Source organism: Phaethon aethereus, assembly GCF_964289735.1.
Source record: "Phaethon aethereus genome assembly, chromosome: 14".
Taxonomy (NCBI): Eukaryota; Metazoa; Chordata; class Aves; order Phaethontiformes; family Phaethontidae; genus Phaethon; species Phaethon aethereus.
The window spans coordinates 7,560,494-7,585,712 of NC_138590.1; the positions used below are offsets into that span (position 1 = coordinate 7,560,494).

Consider the following 25,219-nt stretch of genomic DNA (forward strand, 5'->3'; position numbering starts at 1 on the left):
TTTTTACTTCAAATTATTTTGGCATGTTGAATGGACATTTAATTCACAATAACCTGATGGCATTTTTTGGACAAATGATATGATTGATATTGACCTGGTTATGGCACTAAAGAATTCAGACCACTATAAAGCACGTCATAAATACTTCAAGTGGACTTAGGAAACCACCTCTCTAAGAAATTCAGTTGAGTAAGGCTCATATCACTGATATCCTTCTGCTTTTAAAGGTAAAGATATGATACCCAATACACCAGGTTAAACAGACAGAAGGCAGTTGGGAAGAAGATGCGGGCATAGGAGTCCATTTTGGCAATGCGGATATGTATTCTTCCATGCCTCCACGCTCCCGTTCGACAATCCTCAAAACAGCAAAAAAAACTGGCACAGTCCTTGCCATCAAGACACTCGTACCCATATTCTTCATCCCTTTCTTGGAGGTGTGTAGCATTGTTCATTTGAATAGTAGCTGATCGAGGCCGGATGTCAATTGTAGGTGCCTAAGTTAGAGTGGCAAAAAGAGAAAAAGATGGCAGGAGGGAGAGACACTGTTATCGCCAGACCGACAGGGAGACAAGGACTAATGTCTAATCACACACATGTGAGTGATGGTTCTGCGTGGGGTACATGGGAAATTGCTGAGGAGTTCTTAATGGTAGTATTACCTTGAACTTACTCAAATCAGTTTGCATCATACACTAGCTTTACAGGAAAGCAGCATAAATCAAAGTTAACAGCTGTAGACAATTAGCTTTAAAGCCAAACTAAGTAAACGTTAGAGGTTAAAGGAAACATTCAGGAATGTAACTGATGGTATTTTTAATTTCTTTTGTGTTTTAGATTTTACATAGCTGCTTGATATCTGAAGGCAATTTGTGTATTGCACATGGGAGGAACTGAAATATAACCGATTGGAAATGCAGGATTTTAATATGGGGCTGGTTTGTGTTGAGAGAGGAGCAAATATATATACAGGAAAAAAGGCAAAAACTGGGTCTTTTGAATAAGGTTAGGAGAATCCATATAAAATTCTCCAATTGTTTGAATATATGCAGTTTACCATCTACTAATGTTCACCAACTATAAGGTTCAATATATTCCTTATTGAAATTTCCTGCTGATAGTTACTAGGGTAAAATAATAATTCCATTCAATAAGTATGTAAATTTCTTGGCTTTTATTTTATGCGGTTTCTTTTTTTCTCTCTATGTTTTTTTTTTTTTTAATGAAATACATGCATTTCTGAATGAAGAGAAGGTTTAGACATGGAATGTAGCTAGATGTATGTGCTAATTTGCTAAGAGTGTGTTGATCCAGGGACAGCATTAAATGCATCTTAAACCCTTTCAAAACTCTGTCCTTTCTGCATAAGGAACAGCATTTGAGTAATTGGTGATGACACTGCATTTTGTTCAGGTGAACATCAGAACAGATTTGGTTTTGTAATTTGGAGTGAAATCACAAAGGTTAATAACGTAGGGTCAGAGTTCTAAAAGCGTATATTGCAGGTTTCTGGTGTAGCTGGTGCTATTGGATCCCATGGCAAATTGAGAAAAAGGGGAGCAGAATTGTTTTAACGTTAAACTCTCTTAATTCATGCGATCCAATAATGTTGGTCACTCTTGAACTTAGGTAAGTTCAGAACCCCAGTGAATCAGTATTTGGGCTGCTGAATCAACTCTACAAATTGTTTAGAAATATGTAACCATTCTACTTAATTAGGAAATTACCTTGAGTAGAATGCTTAGATGTCTCGTTAAAAAAAAACAAAACAAAACAAAACAAAAAACCAAAAAAAACCCCAAAACAACAAAACACCAGTATCATATAAGCTCTAATAGTTAAATTCAGCAGTTGCATGCAGTGAATTTCCATTCCAAAAAACATTATACCTTGAAGGAAAACATCCGAAGAAGCTTTCATTTTGTAGACAGAAAAGAGAATCAGAGGGTTTTGTTTTAAATTAAAGAAAGAAAGGAAAGAAAGAGACAAAAATAATGTAAATTAAAAATATGTTTCTAAAACACAGTAAGTCAAAGAGAACTAAATTTATAAAAAGGTTGGGATATTAGCAATTTAAACAAGTATCTGTAATATAAAACCCCCACATTTTTGACTTGTCAGTGTCTTGTAACTACATCTGGACCAAAGACATAAGATATCAAACTCCATTTAGATCTTTTCACATTCCCAGGGGATTCCAGTCTTTTATGTTTAACTGTTTCGAAAGAGACCATTCACAGTTTATAAAAACATTGTTAGGAAAAATTCCTTTTACCTGCAGGCTGGGTCCTGAACACTCTACTTTTAAATTTTTTAGACTTCATGATTAGGATCCAGGCAATCATTTATAGTTCTGTTTGTCCCCAAATGCTCACAGATAAGTAATGTAAAGAACAAGTAATCTGCCTTTATATGGGCAACCTTAAGTGAGACAACTAAACTTGAGGTAGTTAGTCTTTGCTCTAATTGACTGTGAAACACACACATGCACGAAGACAGGCCAGGACCTATTACCCTCCAGAAGTGCCTCTTTCTTTTGACTGAAAGAGAGGCCTGTGATCAAATCCAACTTTTTCCCTATCTGAGCAAAATCCTAAACCCCTACTGAAGGTATTTCCAAGTTTTTTTTTATTGTGGCTATTACATACATTTTTTATTACTGTGTAGCATGCATCCATAAGTAACACTGTAAACTGCTAGCCGAATCACTTTCTAAGGCTGAGAAGTAGATAAAGGAGGTAAGAAATGCAAGAAAAAGAACATAAGGAAACAATGAAAAGGAAACAGATGCTTAAGGGGAAATTCAAAAAAGCACACTCTAGTGTGAATATAAAAATTTAACTGTAGTTTTGATAATAAGAAAAACAGTCATGTCAATAATACAGACATAAGTTAATGGCAGACAATACAGCTAAAGCTAAGGCAGAGAAACTGACAGTTCTTCCATAAAGGTCACAGCCAGCGCTCTACCTAGAACATAAATAATGGGTTTGGTGAGAGTTATGATTTGCAGAACACTTTGGTTAAAAGGATCCTTATTCTGAGAAATTAGTTTCTCTGGCATCCAGACAACTGTAATATATGAGCTTTTCATTCTCAAGGTGAATGTTTGCATTCTTATTAATACAAAAGAAGAGTATATATGTAATAGCAAAACCTGAAAAGAAAGTACAAGCATAAAGAGAGATTTTTGCTGTCAAAAATATACATACTGGATTTTTCTTCTTTTTGTCTTTATCCTTGCTTGGCTTTCTGTTGCTGACAAAGTAGTGCAAAGTTCCATATTCCACCAATGCAGAGAAAACAAAAATAAAGCAGACTGACACAAAAAGATCCATTGCTGTCACATAGGAGACTTTGGGAAGAGATTTTCGAGCAATTGTACTTAGGGTGGTCATTGTCAGGACAGTTGTAATACCTGGGAGATAAATAGAAAACAACAGAAATATTATTACTTCAGGTAACAAACTGATTTTGCCAGTTGTATCTCTCTGACTGGTTTTGAAGTATGCCTGGAGTTCAAACATATAGCAAAGATATTAAACGGGACATCCCAACAGTGAAATGTGTATTTAGTGAGAGCTTTGAGGATTAACACGGTGTGTGAAACATTTTTCATGGTCACTGCAAGTGCTGCTCTGCAGAATACTTCGGTTAGATGGATTCTGATTCTAAGAAATTTAATTTATTTTTTTAGTTTTGTAGTTTACTTTTAGGCAGCCTTTATTTTTAATTGAGACATTCAGTTTTGTGGCTTTGTGTGCTCTTAAACAGAGCTAGAGAGAGGAGAACTTGTGTCAGAACGAGAAAATTATGGTGGAGAATAAAAATTGCTTTACTCCATTCTTCAAATTAACCTCAGGACCAATCTCAAACTTTTTGTGCTGTTGCCATAAGTTTTGCTTATTTTTTAGTTGCAAGGTAATGATACCAGTGTCAGTAAGAGACACTGCAGCCATTATATGAGGTAGAAATTAATGAAAATTCTTAAGAAGGCATGTGATCCAGCAGGAACTTCAGGAAAAATGTGTGGAAATTTGTATGTGTACTACATAAAGAAATAAATCTGTTTCTTTTCTCCTGCCTAAATGCATTCTAGTTGCATGCAAAAGATGCTAGCCCCACACAAATTATCTTCTGCTTGATTTAAGTGATTTCTTGCATATAAAGCTGGAAGGGAGAGTCTCTCAGGGCTCCTTATAATTGTAGCACTGTGAGGTCAGATGTCTCTCTGTGCCAGAACAGTATCTCTTCTGGCCTTCATAAGTGAAGTGTAGTCTATAACTGAGAAGTAGTGACATGCCTCACCATCCCTTCTCCTTTCAGAACATTATTCCCTGTACTATTATGTGAAGAACATTAAAAATGCATCAGAATGGTTAAAATCCATCACATCTTATATGGCAAATTTCATACCACTGATTTTACCTTCTCAGTGGTACAAATAGACTAATTCTCAACAGAGGGACTTAACTTTTTTATACATAAGTAAAATTTAAAATAAGAGCTGAAAGCCTTTATTAATTTTATAGTTCTTTAAAGCAGATTTTTATAACCTTTTGTGTGAGGTTATGTGAAAATGGCAATAAAACATTTAAAACTTTGTCATGGGAACCACTGGTCCTATATTCCTTTGTTTGTTTCCAGGGAGCTCTAGAATGAAAATGCTGTCCCTCATCTTGCACTCCAGTGCTCTGTGCTGTAGTTCTGGGAAGAAATGAGAATGAAGAATATGACAATAAAATGTTTCTCACTTGTATGGATTTAACGCAGAGTAGAAAACGTGTTTAACTTTCTTTAGGTGAATGTTTCTACTTTGCTAATTCTTACAGCTACAGCTGCTTTGCACAAGCAAGGTTACTTTGGCATCTCTCTTAATTTATTTGTGGAACATCTGCTAAATCGCAGAATCACAGAATCATTAAGGTTGCAAAGGACCTTTGAGATCATCAAGTCCAACCGTTGACCCAACACCACCATGCCCCCTAAATCATGTCCCGAAGTGCCACATCCACATGTTTTTTGAACACTTCCAGGGATGGTGACTCCACCACCTCCCTGGGCAGCCTGTTCCAATACTTGACAACCCTTTCGGTGGAGAAATTTTTCCTAATATCCAATCTAAACCTCCCCTGGCGCAACTTGAGGCCGTTTCCTCTGGGAAATGTTTTCTTCCTTCAAGTTTTCTTCCTGGGAGAAGAGACCAACACTCACCTCGCTACAACCTCCTTTCGGGTAGCTGATAAGGTGTCTCCTCAGCCTCCTCTTCTCCAGAGTAAACAATCCCAGTTCCCCCAGCCGCTCCTCATAAGACTTGTGCTCCAGAGCCCTCACCAGCTTCGTTGCCCTTCTTCGGACATGCGTAAGCCACCTCAACATCCTTCTTGTAGTGAGGGGCCCAAAAATGTGTAGAAATTACTAATTCTGATTAATTGCATGTCACATTTTCATGTATAGGATTTTAGACGCTACCAAGTTCAGTTGATTTTTGTGGCCTGAAGTCTACATTTGATTTTGGTCCCTAAAGTAGAAGTCAGGGTACTACATTCTCCTCCTTTTACCACTATGGCATGCAGACAGCCAGAAAGATTGATTCCTTCTTGGAATCAATTTCTTTATTTCATTTGTATTGCTAGTCACCGTGATATGAAAGTAGAGCAAATAAAACTAATACGTCCCTACCTCTAATGCAGCAATATTCCCTGTCCTCTTAATGTTTATGAAAAAATACTGCTGTCATCAGAAAAGGTATAAAAGGTTTTATTGTAGGCAATCTACGATACTCAGAGTTAGGATCTGACATAGTAAAAAGGAAGAGATGCAAATGTGGTTTAGGCTGTGTTATTCCTTGGAAATCATGACATCTGTTTAAACAAGGAGAGCTGGTATGAAATTGTCTCTCCTCTTATATTTACAAACTGATGATCCACAGAGGTGTGAATTAAACGTCATAACGCTTGAATATAAGCAGGAAGAAAAAACAACTCACCCAGTGATGTTCTGGCTGGAACTGCATCCTTATTAATCCAGAAAGAGACCCAGGACAACACAACAATAAGTGTGCAGGGAATATAGGTCTGAATAGTGAAATAACCCATTCTCCTGCTCAGGTTGAAGTAAACAGACATGACTACATAGTCTCCTGTAAAATAAAAGCATACTGAGATAGAATAATACGTTAAAAAAGCAACACAGAATTTCTATAAAATAGCTAGGGTTTTCTTATTCTATGTCTGGGGTATAGAGATTAACTTGATTCACCAGATGTACTGATGGCAAATACCTGCATACCTCTTCAACACTGGTATAGCTCAAGAACTGGTGGATTTTCCGCGCTATGAGAGTAAAGAGTATCGCAGGTTCACTTAGGTAACTTGTATTTCAAGGTTTTAAGGGTAACCTCCCTTGCATAGCACAGCGGGCTTCTTTCTACCCAAGTCATTCCTCATAACTTGCAAATGCCTGGTATAGTACTCTTAGAGAAACTGAGTGGTGGTGGTCCAGCAAACCTCCAGTCACCATGCTGTCCCTGTCAGCGTGCTCTCAGCTCTGCTCTCAAATAATGCTTGCTTTCAGATGTACTTTCTAAATTATTCATGTTCTCAACTATTCTTCAGGGCTAGGCTGTGTCAATAATTAATTTTTTATTTGTCTGCAGATATTCTGTTGTATTATTTCTTCTAAAAGGATTTGAACCCACATCTCAGCTGCCCCAAAACGCCAGGCTATATGTTACTCTGGTGTGTATAACACAACATTCCCATTAAATAGTTTCATGATTCTTTTTCCAGGTTTTTTTTCCCCTCTCAAACTATTCCATCTGGATACTGGAATACAGCAAAGCTTCATTTTTTGATGTATTTTTTTCTAAACTAAAAAAACCTAGTTCTCATCTTTACTTCAGATTACAGGACTCCTGGGAAATCTTGATTGGAAAGGAACTACAGAACCCCAGGCTACAAAAGACTTCATTGCTGTTCAGTGAAATGCAGTCAAGAGAAGTCTTAAACAGAAACAGAATAGGATTTGCAAATTTAGAGTGAGATAGTTTTCCAGTATTATCAAAGAGACTCTGTAGCTAATGTGTATTCTGCTTAGATCAGTACCTTTAGTTAACATTGAGTTCTCTGTTTTCAGGCATAATTAAAATTTTAATTTCCCCCAGAATAATCCCTTTGAACCTGGTCACAGAAGAAACTTTAGTGATCATTTTTCAGCTGATGCTTCTTTGTGATAATATTTTTTTCAATGTCAATGTCCATATCCCAGGAATTAATTGGTTTTAATTTAATTATATTATGTTATAATTAAACCAAACAAATTATATATGTGTGGTTTACAAGGTGATATGGCTGAACATGAGCAAGTGATTTTAATACCTACAGTCTGATTATCCCCTTAATTCACAGATAAGTTTGCATTGTATGTGTATGTCCTTCATATACCACAAAAAAAACCAAACTCAAAAAACCACCACTGATCAGGAACACTGTAAAACTGAAACCATAAAATTACAGTATGACTCATTCTTGATCTCTTTAGATTGTGTATTAATTTCCTGAGAAGTGATTATTTTGTCAATTATGGGAATTAACTTTTTTATTCATTCACCTTCATATATGCTATTGATAGTATTGGTATTTCAAATTTTTTTTTTCTGCTCTACTATGGTAGAGATTACTTGAAGTAGTAGCTGTATTACTGCTATACAAACAGCTTTAAGGAGAAAGCAATTTTCATGCTCAGTGTTATTATATTACTTTAATGAGACAAAAAGTTATCAGAAGAAAGAGGTGAAATATAAACCCAAACATCGATGAGAACATAAAAAGGTACAAAATATTAGCTCAGAATTTAAATTTAAAGATCAGATGTTTTCTTTGTGTTATTGCATCTTTTCCTGAAGCTGCGACTGCTATAGACTCTTTCAGAGTAGCTAAACGGATATATCTGATCCTACGTAGCTACTTTCTCCATATTTTTTACTACTTTCTCCATATTTTTTTGTCCTGTACTTGGACAGGACTTTTTTGACCTGTACTTGGACAGGTCGTCTTGCACAACTGTTTTGGTAGTTGTAGCACTCTTGCCTTGTAGGATCTTTTATTTAACAGAACGAAAATATCAGAATCTAGTACACAAGCCAGCACTTCCTTACAGCTATTAGTCAAATCCAGAACTCAGCACCTTTGCTGAGAAAACAAACTGGATAAATCCACATGACCAAGACCAAGGCAGACTGTTAAGACTTCATGCATTGTCCTTGTTTAGTAACAGTGTATGCAAAACAAGCCAAATGGTGATGTGGATAATGTATGAATATACATATATCTGTATATAGAGAGAGTAGCCTCAGTCCTTCCATTATATAGACCGTTTCCACATACATTGTTTCATTGTGTTTTTTTTCTAGAAAGTTTGGTGGTGATCATGTGGTCTCCATGGAGACTTGTTTGGATTTTTCCCTTAATTCAAGAAGTGCTTTTAATACAACAAGCTATTACAATAATATTTTTACAACAATTTATGCATTATTTTAAAATAAATCTTTTTTTTCTTCAAAATATAATGCAGAAGAGCTTTTAAAATATTAACTACCTTGTAAAGGCCTCAATCCATTCAGCAGCAATGAAACATTACTCTGAATTCTCTGTCTTCTCAAATATGCACTTCAGAGGACAACCCATTTCCATAGAGCAACAGCAGTGTCCTGCCACAGAGCATTCACTACACAAGCTGGAGACACTCCAGGTGGAAGCGTTTTATGTCTAATTGAACACAATTCTCTCTGGTTTGCTGGTGTTTGGGGTTTTATTCTTTTTTTAAAAAATACTGGACTTCTTCACCACTTATGCTTAGAAATAGCATATCTCTGCTAACATGTTCCAAAAAGTTAAAAAGTGATGTAATTGTTCTAGATTTTGTTCAACCCTCACAATTGTTATTACACCTTCCTTTATGCAGACATTTTTCCCTAATGGATATATGTGTAAAAAAAAAAATTCAAAATACTCCAGAATGATATCCATAGGAAACACTCCATCAGCTTCTGATACTTATAGTCAAAGTCCACAGTATTATTGTGGAAGACCTTATTTCTCGTGCCTTGTAGAACTGGAAACACTTTACTGAAATCTCAAGGAAATAAGAGGCCATATATACTTTATATGGCCTTTAAGGTTTCTACTAATTGAGAAGTTAAATCAGACAAAGTAAAAACTTCAGTATCAACTATAACTTGCCACGCACTGTGGAACTGACCAGTGTGAAGAATCATTCAAGGATGCATAAATTCTTTTAAATTACATGTTGCTTTCTAATCTGAAAACCTGCTGGTGCTACAGACACTGTTGTGTTGTGGAATAAATTCCCTTATTTCAGAGAATCGTTCTAAAGAAAGGAATAATGTTAATACCACAGAGAGGTGTTTTGTTTATTTCTTACCTTGCTTGGTTGGGAATTTGGGAAGTACTAATGATTTTTTTTCAAGGTAAGAGTAAGAACAACAAATATAAGTTAGGAAATGCCAAGACAAGGCAAGCCAGTAATTCTGTAATGCATCAAATATCTCTTCTAGCCTTGAAGTAATATGAACAATTGTAAATAAAGAATTAAGGAAAACATGGGATGCTCCAGAGAAGCATGTTGCTGGTACTGCTTAGTTTGTGTAAGTGCTGTTGGAACGATGTAATGGCAGGTCTTCTGAGATGTTGAATAAGAAGATTACTCTGAGCATACAAGCTAATGCAAAACAAAAGATGTGCAATTCAGGACCTAGTATTAGTTGTCATAACACGTACATCCAAAATGTAAAACGTCCTCTGTGGAACATGAGCCTTGACAGTATTCTGCTTTAATCACACTTCCATGACGGAATCTTGCCCCAGCCCTGTTTTTACCCACATTTGTTTGTTCTGACTATATTCATGGACTTCTCTGCTCTTTAGCTGGGACTAGCTTAAATTCTCTGTTATTTTCAGATTATCTCTGTGCCTGAGGTGATTTTTCACTCCTGGTGTGATGCCTGCATGAAGCTGTCAAACTAAGATGTTATTTTAGTGAAAATGGCTAGACTTGATCCTTAGCACAGTGTCATTCATTAGGTCTCACCTGGCAAATTGATAATCTTTTTGTTATTCATCCCCTTTCCCTGAGCTCTGGCTCTTGTTTATCCAGTGTTGTCTACTGCAGCAATAAACTTCTCAGATGGCCAGATTGCTGTTTGGAGGGCTAATATACTTTTGGATTTTTCTAGAAATGAATGATAATGCAACCTGGCAGTATCAGTATCTTTGTAAGACAGCATACTGAAGTACTTCACGTTTGGCACCCTAATTAGAAGATTTTGGATTACTTATCCTTTCACCAGAGACCTTACAGTCCTGCTGCCCATTAAAGGTGTATATAACTGTTACATATGTCTAGAAAATAATACCTAGAAAATCTTGAAATTTAAAGAAATGCAAAATATCCCTGGAAAAAATAATCTTACTATGTCAAAGAGCATAATAATTCATTCTTAATTTATCTGGACCTCATCTCTCTCTCTCTCTGAATATATGTATTTCACTTTAAGGGTTCTGACTTGAGCCACAGCATCTTCATACTGCTATTCTGAATGGGAAGTTGAAGATTTCTCTTGGTGGCAATAATCCTTGCTGCACACAGAGAAAGTGCATGGGCATTAATTCATTTCTAGAGTAGGAGATATTTTGAAAAGAAGATGCATACCATCAGTATCCAGTGATCATGACCTTAGTAAGCCCTTACAAAATCCTTATTTCTAACAATCCTGTGCCATTCTAATTTACACAGACTCAAAGCCATCTATTTGAACCTTCAAAATTGGGAAGCTCCTCCTATCACACATTTGTGTGACATAGTAATTTGAATACCAGGATTCAGGCTGTGTTAGACAGTAGAAGTGAATTCCTGATTTGAGGAACCATCTGTGCATAAGTCCTGTCTTAAGTCCCAAAGGTTCAATAGAAGGAATTAGTCATGCCAGGAAGCATAGCTAGGGGGAATGTACACTGCATTTAACTGATTTAATCAGCACAGTGGGTGTGATTTTTCCATTGCTTCCTGGTTGTGGAATCATTTATACCTGTGCGAAGTGAATGGGAAATTATACCCATTAGTACTCTCTTTACGCATGTTTAAGTGACTGTGCAAAGTGTAAGGTACTGGGGAAACAAGCCTCTACTTTGTACTCAGAAGTGATTTGGAAGCTAGTACAAATGCTAGAGAAAAGAACAGCTTTCTAACATCCCAGGAAATTGGTGTCTTAATTATAGTTCAAGTTGGCAACACTTATAGCTGAGATTGTCTCACACTTACTATTATAAGATTCAACTGTTTTCTGTTGTTCAAATCACTGCTAGATTTAAAATACTAAAGAAATACAGAAGAGCTTCAAAAATTATATGTTGGCCACCTGGTCAAGCTATTTGTATGTGTCATTTCAGTTCATTCTCATAGATAGTTTTGGAGCGGAGAAAATTCATTGTTTCTTTTCTGTTAAATATTTGTAACAGCTTGAGTTTTGAACAGGGACATCTGAGTACGTGAAGGGCTGGCCTCTTTACATGTTGGCATTTCTGTGAAAATCTTTCATGGCTAAGTTAAAAGTTTTGGAAAACAACCAATGTATGCATAGACATGTGTCCATAGACATAAGAAGTTTTTTGACAGTTTATAAGATGACTTTATTCTGACTAGCCCCATGCTCTCTCTGTTTCTTACAAAGCTATGCACCACTCTGAATGGTACAGCAAAAATCGATGGATCGTAGATGTGGCTCTGTTCTTCTCAAACCTTATTTGTTCCATTTGTTCCATTTACTACCTAACATCTCCAGAATTTCTCTGTGTGCTGAAAGTATACAGCACATGAGCTTCTGACCTCATGCTGCCTCCATGGTGTCAGGGACCATCATCGTGGGGCTATTCTCCCCCAGGAACTGGATGTGTTCTACCCCAGGGACTGCACAGGATTTTCCTTGAGTATTTGGTTACCTTAAATATTTTTGCCAGTGTTTAGTAGTATGAAAATCAATGTCTATTTTAATAATTCTGAAAATGTTTATAATTTAGTGCTTTTTATGCCTAAAACATAAAAACCTGTAGAGAACACAAATTATATAGGAGAATATTGATGATGAATCAATAATTGGCAGAAAAATGCTATCAAGTATCTTTATTATATCTATTTAAAACTTGAAGTTTCCTCTACTACGTGGATTTGTGAAACTGCCAAGAAAAAAAAGACATGATAAGAGTAATGTATGAGCCAAACTATCCTAAAATTTCAGGCCATCATTTGTTCTTTAAGGATTGATCAAATGACTAGCAATGAGGATTAATGTAGGTCACTGTTTATATGGTAATAGGCACAATTTTGTTAGCGCAGTCAGTAGCAACCGCATTGGGTTCATACAGACCCAGATATGCACCAGCTGTCCAGATTTCCAACGGGTTTTTCTCTCCTAATTTTACACAGAAACCATACAGAAAAGAGCACGACCTTTTACAAGACTTATTTAGAAAACCGTATGAAAACATGGATAGAAATTAAGCTTTTTCTCAAACCTAATTCATATAAGCAAGTACATAAATAAATGATTTGTTTATATACGGGAAACCCTATCCAGTTCATCTTTCTGGATGGAGTATACATAGGAAAGCAGCACATTAAAAAATTCATGCCACAAGAGGGCACAATCACCTCAGAATAGGAATGAGAAATGACTGCAAGTCTGCCAGTGGAAAAACAAATCTTAAAAATTTCTAATTATTCTCCCCATTGAGTGTTTACACAAACATTCAAATGGCAAAACTGACTTCCATGGGTCTGTTAATAAAGGAGCGCTTGTAAGAACTAAACCGACTCTTGTATGATGGAAATATTGCTGAAGCAACATCACCTTTGTGCTACAAATAATGAGTATAAACTGCATAAATTGTTAATGAAGAACAACTGTGGCTGCAGAATTTATCTTCTTTTCCTCATAAATAACTAATAGATACATACTTGTTCTCTCTCTCTTTTTCTGTTAACATGGCCAACAGTCTAATTTTCTGCTAGGCAGAGATTACAGCTCGGACTGTTTGGTTTTTTAAAAAGAATGAATAGATAAATAATAGTTTAATGGAAAAGATGTACTTTCTTGGTTTTGGTCATGGTACATGGAAATACCGTTAAAATAGTAATATATGATTTCTGTAAATAACCTCCCTTAAGGTAGGAACTTTGTTGTAAGTTCATTGTTGTCAGTACTCTAAGTAAACTCTCTCTCTGAATTAAAAGAATAGACATGATGAATTTGAAAACAAAATTTTTTAAAAATGTCTAAAATATTTTAACAGAAGTTAAAGGCTCTAATTATTGACCAGTTTGTTTCATGATGTACCCACACATAAAAGAAGATGATCCCAGACCCAAAGGGTTTATTGGCCAAGTCTGCAATATTCAGATTTCTAGAACATGTGAAAAACATCACATTTTTCTAGAGCTGGCACTATTGTATCTTGCTGTGTATTAGTTCACTGCCTTACACTTCTGGGCTTGAGCTATATACCCAAATCCTACTGAATCCAGATGAACTTCTAATTCTATCTTTTAAAATGCCAACCTACTGGACCAGTACTGACTATAAAAATAATAGCAAATGGGACGAAGAGGATCCTAAATCCATCCTTCTTCAAAAAACAGTCAGGTTTGGTGCCTTTTTTTTTTACTATTCTGTAACAATAACTAGTTGGTAAGCTTGTAGGGCATCGCTTGTAAAACAACCAGTTGCCTTCACATTGTGTGCCCTTCTTCCACTTCTGGCACACTGGAGGGCAGCAGGGTTACCCAAAAACTGCTACAAGTGGAGAAAAAAAAAAAAAGTTAAAATATGGAAAAAGCCTTTTCTTTTTCATGTCAGAACAGGAGATGGTACCAGAGCTCTGGTGGATGCTCTGCTCAGCTGTGGATGGGTGCCCCCGGGAAAGGCAGAAAAAGGGGAGAATGGGAGATCAGAGTCGGACATTTCTCTCTCAAATCAGGCCAGTGTCAGACTGTGGGCTACATGGTACCATGTAGGTCTAATGTAGGATGAAAACTCATGTAAACAGTTTAAGATTGGTGTATTTGTCCTGGTGAATTTTCTTTGGCTTTTGTACCCATCCCTTTTCTTGCCTTGACAGAGTCTATACTTGGAATTCTGCTGACATTTACTGTCTTGGTGAGGGTGCTGAGTCAGCCTGAAAATGTGGTTCAGTGAAATGTCTTGCATTGTTATGGTGGCACGAGGAAAACATAATATTTTGTCTAAACACACAATTTTCTATGGAGATTCAGATGTAACTTACTCAAGTTATTCTCTTGTATGCAAGCTAAAGTGACCTATTTTTGATGTTTTGTCCTTCTTCCAACAGATCAGAAAGTACTTAAGTCTGTCCAGTTCAGTACTAATGAAACTGTACTTCTACGATTGGTCATTTATCACATGAATGGATGATGTTCTCTTCACCAGTGCAGTATGTTTTCACATATATAGCAGGAAAATAATTTCAGCTGAAGTATTTGATCACTGGACATATGAGCAAATTTTCTTAAAGATAGGACAGAAATTTGATCACAGTGCTGATCATAAGCTGATTTTTATGAGATTTTTCTGTTGTCCGCAACCAGAAATGAAAAGTCTGGGAAAAAGGCAAAATCAGAAAGAACACTGTCCCCTAGATACCTGACAATGAGACCTTGTCGTTATCTCATCCTTTGCCAAGTGCCTTTTTTGTTGTTTCTGTCCTTCACACTTTTTTGTTCTTTCATTGACTAATTTTGAGACTGTGTAAGGGCCAGAGAGTTTCAAAAAATAATTAAGTCTCTTCCTTTTAAAAAATGCTCAGCAATCTCTTTCCCCTAAGGTTTAGCAGCAAAATACCATTATTGTGTCATAGGGAAGTCATGATGTGAAATAAAACACAGTGAAAATCTGCTATGGCATTGTAGCTATTTACTTGCAACAGACTTAAAGCACTTGGAAGCGATGCCATTCTCTACCTGACTGTTGGCACTTCTCTGTCTGGTCATTACATAAAGAATGGGGGGATTCATGGTCATTGCTGGTACAGCACAGCAACAGCAACCATACTAAGTGGTTACACCCCAATTCTAAATATCAATTTCTAAGCCCTGATTATATCTTGATTATGTAATGAGGTAAAACAATATTAATATTTTGACAAAGCTTGCACTATAGCCCATTTATATGAGATTATCTCTGGGATTCAGATAGCTGCAAGCCTGGTTTTCAATTTACATTGCAAAGGATGAATCCTAACTACATTGCACAGCAGGGCAGAGGGCAGGGGGATGTGAGGAGATTTTCTCTTTCTTTTCTATTTTTAAAGAGTAACGTGTCTGTGTGTGAATGTGTCTGACATCAAACACCTTGATTTCCTGTGGGAGCAGGGAGAAGAGAACTGGAATTAGCTTATATTTGTGTGAAATGACAACTCCAGATGATAAAACTCCTGCAAAATGAGATGAATCATTGCCGCCATCCAAGCAAACGAAATTTCTTTATGTATGCCATGACTTTTTGTCCTACAGTTCTGGATTTTGTTTGGTCCTTGGCCACTCATTCCACTTGAAGTGCTGTTCTCTCAGTTCATTTGACAGAATGTGTTCCACTTCTCATTAGTTTCTAATTATAGGAGGAAAGAATGTAATGACACTAGACAGTAATTAAAATCTATTACTGTTGTTCCCACCTTCCCTTTGAATTCACAGAGACAAGATTCACTCTAAGAATTTTTTTGTTGCTGAAAAATGTCAGTATGTGGAAATACATTGAGGGGTTGAAGGTAAACTTAGGTGTGGTTGTTTCTAAGGCTCCATCAGTGAATACTAGAAGGTTGAAGGGAAAATGACCTCAGGGTTACTGACCCTCTGTATTTACTTTTTTTTTTTTTTCCTAGTTTGGGACATAATTACAAACAACTGATCTTTTTTGTTTGTTTTTGAAGGCAGTTAAGCTACTACACTGGCATTAGCAAACAGGAGGGTTTTTAGTGTGGAGGATTAGTGTTCAGATGTGGCAGCAGCATGATGTAATAGGTTGCAACTTCTGTGAGTGAACCATTATCATCCAATGTGTAAATAATCAACAAATTACAGAACCTTCTGCTCCCTTTCCCACTCCCCTGCCACCTAGAAAGCATCAAATCAGGATGAAAGCTCAGTTTCTCATCGCTGAATGGTTATGAGTGGTTATATCGCAAAATGGTTATGAATAACCTGTTTGACTCACTGTGATGGAAAATTGGAACAAAGACATGAGAAAAGGTGAAGATGACAGAAATCTCAAGTAACATGAGACAGTAGAGAGCCACAATTTCCAGGCAACACAAGCAGTTGGGGTGCTGTTCTGTTAGAAATCTTGCTGTGCCTGACACAGGCATCCTGTGCCCTTGGCTTTTTTGGATGTCTGGTTGTTATCTGAATACCTAAGGAAAACCTGTCTGCTTCAGAAAACTTACACACGTATAACTAAGAGCTATGTGCATATTTAAAACAATGACTTGATCAGTTTTGAATATTTGACCTATTATTATAATAATAAAGGTTTTGAGGTACAATGAAATCACCAACGTGAGCGAGTAAGAAATATATTGTTATCTTATATATAATTAATTTCAAGGTATCCAGATGATATACCCACTTCCTGGCAACACCCAACCCTGCCTGCTCTGACATACAGGGAGAATTGGAAATAACTGGTTTGTTTCCATACTTTAAAGCATGAAGTACACCTCATCACTGGTACTTCAGATAAAACACTATCAAGATTATGAAACTGCATGAAATAAGAGTTGTCAAAGCTATGTAAATTTTATCACGTTAAAATTTTCAGCAGTGTACATCAAGGAAAAAAGCACAAAAGGGTGGCTGTTTTTGTTTTACAGGGGTGATAAAGCACAACATTTATACTGTGTCAGGGGTCTACATATTTAGACTTCCTAGACAACTGTGCAAAGGATTCGTGTGAAAAGGGAGTGTGGGCAACTCCAGGGGTAATAAGATAAATGTAAGAGGTAAAAATGGGAATGAAGTTAAAGGTGGCACTTTGAGGCCTAGGTTAAAAACTGCTATCATTAAGTACCTGAAATAAGAACGTTAAAAGCAAATGGTCAGTCAAAAGGGACAGACAACTCCCAAAGGTAATCAGATCTTGGCTGAACCAGTTGCCTTCATGGTGTCATCTCAGCTAGTCTCTCTTAGGGCTCTGTTTGTGGTCAATGGATGAGTCTGTGGACAGAACTGCTCCCATACTGGCTGAACAAGAGACCCACATGCTATCTCTACAGTAGGCTTCCTAAAATTTCAGAAGTGGTTGAAAATTAGATACAGGCCTATTTGGTGGATACCACAATAGAAGAAAAGAAAGTATTTAATATTTTTGGTCTAAATAACAACAGACATAGACATGTTAAAAAAAATACCTTGAAATTAGTACTGTTTAATGAGCTTTGTGCATGTCCTGGTCCTGAAATGACTGCACAGGACTAATGCAGTTCATAAAACACCACTTCTCAGCTTTGCTTTTACATCTTTATAACTGTCTTGCATGGAAAAGGTCATTCTGGAATTCCTCCAAAAGACTTTCATTCTGAGAGAAGATGAATTTGAGGATACAGTACAGTTAGTCTTTAATCTTGATGTTTCCAGTTATTTTCAGAGCTAGGAGACAGTATTACATAACTTGAGGCTGCAATGAAACTTGATGGTTTCTTCTACTTCTTCTTCAGAGGAGAGAAGACATGACTGCATTGAAGGCAATGTTCTGCAGGGCAGCTACAAATTTCACAGATTCATTCTGTCTGAACCCCCCAGCAGAAGAAATATTTATATAAGAAAGTACCACTCGAACACCAGCATCATGCTTCCACTGAATGCAGAGGGAGATTACTGGAAAGACAGTACCATAAACCAAGAGCCTGAGGGATGCTAGAAGGAATACAACATGCTTTAGTGCTCAGCTTCCAGCACTTTTTTTTTTTTTAGGGCTTCAATTCCATTTATTTTTGGCTTCCTTTAAATATTTTAGATTTCATCAGCAAATATTTAGTTTTAAACCCCCAGGAAACCAATCTAAGTAACCGAGAAAAGACTAAAACGTACCCGCGTATGAGACAAAACATCAAGGAGCAAAAGGAGTACAGACCAAGGCCAGCTTTCTTCAGAGCTCAGAGTGATCATCTACCAAATGTCATGGGCTTTGAGAGCTAGGGAAGCTCAGTGATAAAAGAAGATGACTTTGAGCACAAGAACCCAACAAACATACATGGTAAAAAGTAAATTGGCTTGTTGGAAAACAACATAACCAAAAAATATGACAAAGAATCAGTGTGGATTGTTGATTAGGACATTGAAGCAGCAGGCAAGATATCTCAGGTCTAGTCCCAGATCTCTCACTGAACAGCTGTAAAGCTGTAGGACAACTGTTTCTCTTCTCTTGAACCCATCTTTCATTCCATGGAGGTTCTTTGGAATGTGTGCACACTGTGTATTTCAAGAGCACCTGGCAGATGCTGCTCAAAACTTATGTGGAAATATTTAATGGGAGTGCTTGAAAAAATAATAATTATACAATTACATAATATTTATTCTTTATAGTTATACTTATTATATAATAATTTTTCTTTGGCTTCTCACACAAAGAGAACGTGAAAATGTTTTATTATTATAATTATTTTTCTGGTGATACTAAAAAGTACTGATATAGGCATTGTCATGAAAAGAAGCAAACTAAAATAAACTCACAAATATTCCTATTTAAAATTGGAGCCCATAATTAGTGCTATAGGGAGTGGCCTGAAACTTTCTGTGTTTTTCCAAACATGTTTTTTTTTAAATACAGAGAAAAAAATCAAACTTAATTCAGTTTTGGTATGTTCGTGTCTTGTCATTTTTCTGTGTTGCCAGAAAAAAAGCAGGCTGTATGCTCTGAAAAAGTTTTTTTATACAACATGGAAACAAGGCGACACCTATAGATGATAAGAAACTTCAGAAAACAGAATTTTGGAAAAGAATCAACATGCTTATGCATTGGGGCTTACAAAAAATAAGACTATTAAAGGGGACACATGCATGAGAGTCAGATTATTTCATTGTCGTCTAGGATTGGATCCCTGCACCTTCCATTGAAACACTTGTCCAAATTCAGATACTGGCTAACCACTAAATGATAGAGGTTTTTGAATAATTATGATAATTCTGAACTTCTGGATACTCCCGATTCTTGCAGGACTCCCCCATGTAGTTGAAGGATAACCAAATAATTCATTTATTAGTTAATTAAAATGAAATAAGTGCATAAATCAGGTAGTGATTATGCCATTGAGAAAGACGGTCCACAATTTTCTGTTTCTTTTATCAATGACAGACACAGCTGGCAGTGATACATAAGTGCATTTTAAACTTCCGTTATTTGCCTCTGAATATTGACTTAAAATGAAATTGCATAGCAAAAGATAATTCTGTTGCTTAAAAATTCATGGGTTTATCATAAAGGCTTTCAATGTTGAGAAGCTTGCAGAACTTTGCAGGTAATCCTCCCAATCAGCTTTCCACTTCTACTTGTCGACATATTAAGTTCTTCAGAAACCATTGTTTACCCAGATGCACAGTTAGGAATAGAGGATGTTCACAAACCTTGTTAAACTGAGTTCTAATGCTAACTTCTTGTTTAAGATTTACCAGTACTTGTGTAGGAATTCCAGTGCATATCTTAGTATTCATCTGCGTTAGCATAATGAACACGTAAATTGGTTACACCAGGAGGAGTTGCTGTTTGAATGAGTCTTGAACATGTCTGTGTATGCATATCACGTGTAAGGTGAAAGGAAGAAGGGAGAAGAATAATACACTTTTTGTAACTATTTGTAAAGTTTTAGTATTCATCAATGTTTTTTCCTATTATTATAATAGTGATTACCATGATAATCTCACTATCTGTATGTATCAACATATGGTCCGTTTGTATACAAGGAAAGTGAGCCCTGTGCTGCTCCCGCTAATGTTTTATGCTACCTTGGTGAACCTGCAGCCAAATGTAGCTGCTGTCAGTGTTCCCAGCATCTGTACTACTCATTTATGGGCTAGATGATTTTTCTTTTCTGCTTACATCTAATGCCATGTTACTATTTACAAATGGAACGATTACTTTTTTTGAGACATGGACGCTGGTAGAATGACCCTTAGAAAGAGTTACCTGACAGAAGTACTGGTTTCTTAGACTATTAAGTACAAGGAGGCTTCCCACATATGCCTGTAACCTATAAAGTTATTTCAGTTTTGAGTCCCTCCCCAGATGTTTTACAGTCACAATAATGATTGGTCTATGTAGGTTGTGTTAGGGTCTTTTTAAAGGTTGATAAAAGTGTACTTGTTTTTCTCTAATTGTTAATATGTGGCTGCCTAGAATTGAAGTTGAGATAGTTGCATTTAACTTCCTGGCGGAAAAGGACCTGGGGGTGCTGGTTGACAGCCGGCTGAATATGAGCCAGCAGTGTGCCCAGGTGGCCAAGGCGGCCAACAGTGTCCTCGCTTATGTCAGCAATAGTGTGGCCAGCAGGACTACAGAAGAAATCATCCCCCTGTACTCAGCCCTGGTGAGGCTGCACCTCGAATCCTGTGTTCAGTTTTGGGCCCCTCACTACAAGAAGGACATTGAGATGCTGGACCATGTCCAGAGAAGGGCAACGAAGCTGGTGAGGGGTCTGGAGCACAAGTCTTATGAGGAGCGGCTGAGGGAACTGGGGTTGTTCAGTCTGGAGAAGAGGAGGCTGAGGGGAGACCTCATCGCTCTCTACAACTACCTGAAAGGGGGTTGTAGCGACATGGGTGTTGGTCTCTTCTCCCAAGTAACTAGTGATAGGACGAGAGGAAATGGCCTCAAGTTGTGCCAGGGGACGTTTAGACTAGGTATTAGGAAAAATTTCTTCACTGAGAGAGTGGTCAAGCATTGGAACAGGCTGCCCAGGGAGGTGGTGGAGTCACCATCCCTGGAAGTGTTCAAAAAACCTGTAGATGTGACACTTCGAGATATGGTTTAGTGGGCATGGTGGTGTTGGGTTGCTGGTTGGACTTGATATCTTAAAGGTGTTTTCCAACCTTAATGATTCTGTGATTCTATAAATAAGTTGAATTCAGTCGCATTTAACTCTCACAAATAAAACCAGGAATTAAAATAACCCATGCTTAGTCTATTCTCAGAGTTTGGTCATTCTGGAGAACATACATTCTATTTTGTCAATTCATGCATGTCTGCATATATGTATTTAAGCTTGATTCATGGGTCTTAACCAGAATTTTGCTTGTAAAATTCTTCCATAGGAGGGTAAACCCAGTTTGGACTGGTTGGAAGAGCACCCTTTGACACAAGAGAATGAGTGTGACTCAAAAGAAATCAGTTTTCTGATCTGAAATATAGGAAACTGAAAAATATATTGTGTTTGACTGTTACAGATGTCTAAATTGCTCAAAAGAACAAAACATTTTTCTTTCTCTTTCATGGCCTGTTCACGACATGGGAAGAACAACCTTCTCTGTCTCAGTGAATATGTATCTGTTGCCTACCTACTTTGAGCCGTACATGCTGTCTCACACAGTACATTCTCTCCTACATGAGCTGTACTTTTCTCCTGCTGTACATAGAAATGGCTGTACTGGAGCAGGTTACTCACATTAATGTACATGTTTCAGGAAGGTATGGTTCTGCCTCAAGATAGTTGGTAACTACTAGGATTTAGAGGTCTAGATTTACAGTTTGCTATGAACTGAGCTTAATAAAAGATCATTTATTTAAGTAATATATATGATGTGATGTAATGTGTATTGCATAAAGAAGTAATATGTTACATATATGACTATTACATACGTGTGTGACTTTTAAAAAGCTTTTAAAATACCATAAATCCTACACACAAAAGTTTGGAATGCTTTTCTTGAGAAGAATCTGGACCTATATTTAGGTTCACTTGTTTGAGAGTAACATTTTTATTGTCAACATTTTGTAAACATCTAACATTTATTAGAACCATACTTTAAAACTGTCACATCTAGGCAAGCCGTTTGCCTCTAGAAACTGTATTTTTCCAATGAGTAATGTGGAAGAATTTTGGAGACATTTTGTTCCATATTCTTAAGTAGATAAATCCACTATATTGCTGTAAGAGATTGCCAAATTACCTGGAGAAGAGTGCTCCAGAGTTCACATCTATGACTATTAGAAATAAGATATTCTGAATCATACTTGTGTTTTTTTATAACTGCTTAGAACAGTTTAAAAAAAATCACAAATGTATTTATTTTCCAATTTGAGACATTCCTTTAGAAAAGGCTACTGTGGACTAATGTTTCAGAGGTAAACAGTATCCTCATTCTCCTGCTATTGGTTTGCCTGAGGACAGTGCCTGCTCTGTGTGCAGATTAAATTGTTTCTGGTTTCTTAAGCATTTTGTCTTGTAGAAGCTGGGTGCAAACCTTCTGCAATGTGCAAATTAATCTTGTTCACAATCACAGCTAACATGTAACAGCAGAAACATCCACAGGCAAAAGTAGGTGTTGCAAAATAGCCTAAGATGTGATTGGTGAGGAAATGAAATGGAAAAAACTAGCTCTAATAGAACAGTTACTTTTATGCTAAGAAAGGAGATGGCAAATGTGTTTGGCTGTATTTTTAATCTCTTGAGCTTTCTAGGAGGATATTATTGACACCAGGTAGAAAGTATAATACTTGGAGGAAAGAAAAAGAAGCTGGAGGAGAGGGGAAAAGAATGATATTTAAAATCAGAGAACAAGAAATAAAGGCACTGAAGCAGAAGGAACTAGGTTATGGTTAAAATAGTAAATAATTGTAGAATTAGAAAAGTAGAAGATGTCAGAGATAGTGAGAGAGAAACTATGAAAAATGGCAAACAATGACATGTTCTAAAATTATACTTAATACCAGGAGCAAGAGTAAGACAGGACACAGGCCTGCATGTAACAGGCCAAGGGAGGAATAGAGATGAAGAGGATGCTCAGTTTGAAGATCATGTCTCAGAAGAGACAGGGAGAAATCATGAATAATTTATAACCAATATTGCCATTTGGAGTCAACAGATCAAGCTTAGCATGTAAAAAAGTTCTTTAAAGACTACAGATACCATCTTGAAATTTCAGTTACCAGCTTCACAGGAATAAATGTAGAACTTCTAGCTGTATGTAAGCACCTGTGTCCAAATCGTACAAAGTATTTAAATGGCTTGCCCTTTTCAAGAGGAGAGCTTTGAAGAACCATTTATTTCTCAAATAGACATATTCAGGATAATGTTCATAGCCACTACAAAACAGGTTCCCCTGGGAGTCTCCATTCCATGTCTCAGTGTGACTACCATCACATTGTATGTTTTCAGGCTAGGAAGTGCAACCTCTTAATCTTTTCTTAAAAGTGAGGTTATAACACTGTGAATCCCATGGGTTATGTCTTTTTAAGACTTTCCTTTTTTAACATTTGAAAATGTTATGTCCTGGAAAGCTTTTAAAAATGAACTGGCAATTCTGGATCTGAAACACTGTGTGGCATATGGAGAAGGATGCATTTGGAGTCCTACAAGACTGTGGTGAGAGAACTGTGGATTGAGCTTTACTACGTAGGTTGGAGTGTACCCTACGCATTGGTGATGTAATACGAAGTCACTGGAAGCTAGATCACTGTAAGGTCTCCTAAGTTGTTTTTTAGAAATTCAGCTGCTGTGTTTGTAACTCCACAGAGAGATAAGGCTGTAACTGGTGCTAGGCACCAGAAAAGGTTAATGTTCTCAAAAGAGTCATCCAATGCTTTTTGCATTTATCTTTCTGCGGAGATTGCTATCATATAAGACCTAAGGGTTGAGATGAGAGGTTGGATGCAGAAATTTTGCAGTGGTCATTCATATCTTGCAGGTGTAGCTTGTTATCGAGATTCTTTATGAGACAAAATCAGTCATGATGTCACCTCAGATGCCATAAGAGAGAAGGATACTCAAGGCAAAGCAATAAAATTGGAAGCGATAAGTTCTTTCACCCAACAAAACAATATTTGCTTTGAAGGGGCTCATGAGTTTCCTGGAAGGGTTGTGGATATAGAAATGCCATCCAGATTCCTTCAAGAAACCAACATTCCCACCAGGCAAATGCAGCACATCTCCTCCATGGCGCTGTGCCCAGTAGGAGGCCTCCCTTCTGGTTCAGCTCTGCCGGCCCCATTCCCTAGCAAGCACTTTGCCATTCATATGCCCATACGGCAGGTGGGAGAGAACGAGTAGCCAGAGCCAAGAGAGCATTTAAGTTACTTCAGTAGACTAAAAAAGAGAAGTCAGAGGTTTGGGGTTTTTTCATGATTTTCAGTTTTTACTGTGGAAATGACAGCAGTGTTCTCAAATTGCATCCCAACAGTTCCCAGCCAGAAGAATTTTAAACATTTTATTATTTCTAGAAGTGGAATAAGTTCAAAAGAAGATGACTGATGGTAGTTTTTGAAAAATACATGTTCTACTGATGTAGTTTCCTCCTTGTTTCTTGATCCTAACAACTCTATGTGAACATCTTTTTAAGCAAAGTGAACGTTTGAAAATACGAACACAGGTGTAAACAAAGTTCTCCAAGCAGCTGTCAACATGGAACAATTTATTTGTTGTTTAGTTGTATTACCATGAGCTAGCAAATCTGATCTTGGATTAGAATTCCACAATCATAGAAATTATATCAGGAAGAAAAAAGAGTTTGTATCCCCCAAGTTTGTGTTGCCCAAGTAAGTGAATGATAGAATTACAGCTTTGCCATATCAAAAATAATATAACTCATTGCCCTTTTCTGAAAGGCTACTTTTTCCTTTAAATTGATTTTAATATTATATTTTAAGCTTTGTGCCTGTGTAGTACCTGTGGCACTGCATTCAGATAGGGATATTAACAATCGTCATACATTTGTCTTTGATTTTAGCTAATATAGGTGAAATAAAGGTTCCTCGTTTAACTAACCTGGTCTGAAGTGTAGGCTCTATATATGAAGAAATTTAGCTTGGGCTGAATAATTCTCATTTTCAGAAGTACTAGACTCAAACGTTACTTTAAGAACATTTATGTGTAAAATTTTTGTTCTCAAGTCTGCTAGAGAATCTTCATATGAAAGTTCAGTACAT

The 25,219-nt window shown here is 36.9% G+C and overlaps 1 protein-coding gene across 5 annotated transcripts in view; it reads right to left on the reverse strand.

Annotated features, from left to right (window-relative positions):
• Positions 1-221: 221 nt before the first annotated feature.
• GABRG2 (gamma-aminobutyric acid type A receptor subunit gamma2) overlaps positions 222-25,219 on the reverse strand; it is a gene marked incomplete at its 3' end in the record, with an annotated part of 72,435 nt that continues 47,437 nt past the window's right edge. The window contains exons 7-10 of one of the 5 annotated variants that reach the window (XM_082006297.1): positions 5,990-6,142; positions 3,213-3,418; positions 1,890-1,913; positions 222-497 (exon numbers count right to left, since the gene is read on the reverse strand). In XM_082006297.1, coding sequence (XP_081862423.1) covers positions 222-497; positions 1,890-1,913; positions 3,213-3,418; positions 5,990-6,142 — 659 coding nt within the window. Of the gene's footprint in view, positions 498-1,889; positions 1,914-3,212; positions 3,419-5,989; positions 6,161-25,219 lie in introns of all 5 variants that reach the window. The other 4 variants (XM_082006299.1, XM_082006298.1, XM_082006300.1 and 1 more) reach the window with 4 other exon arrangements.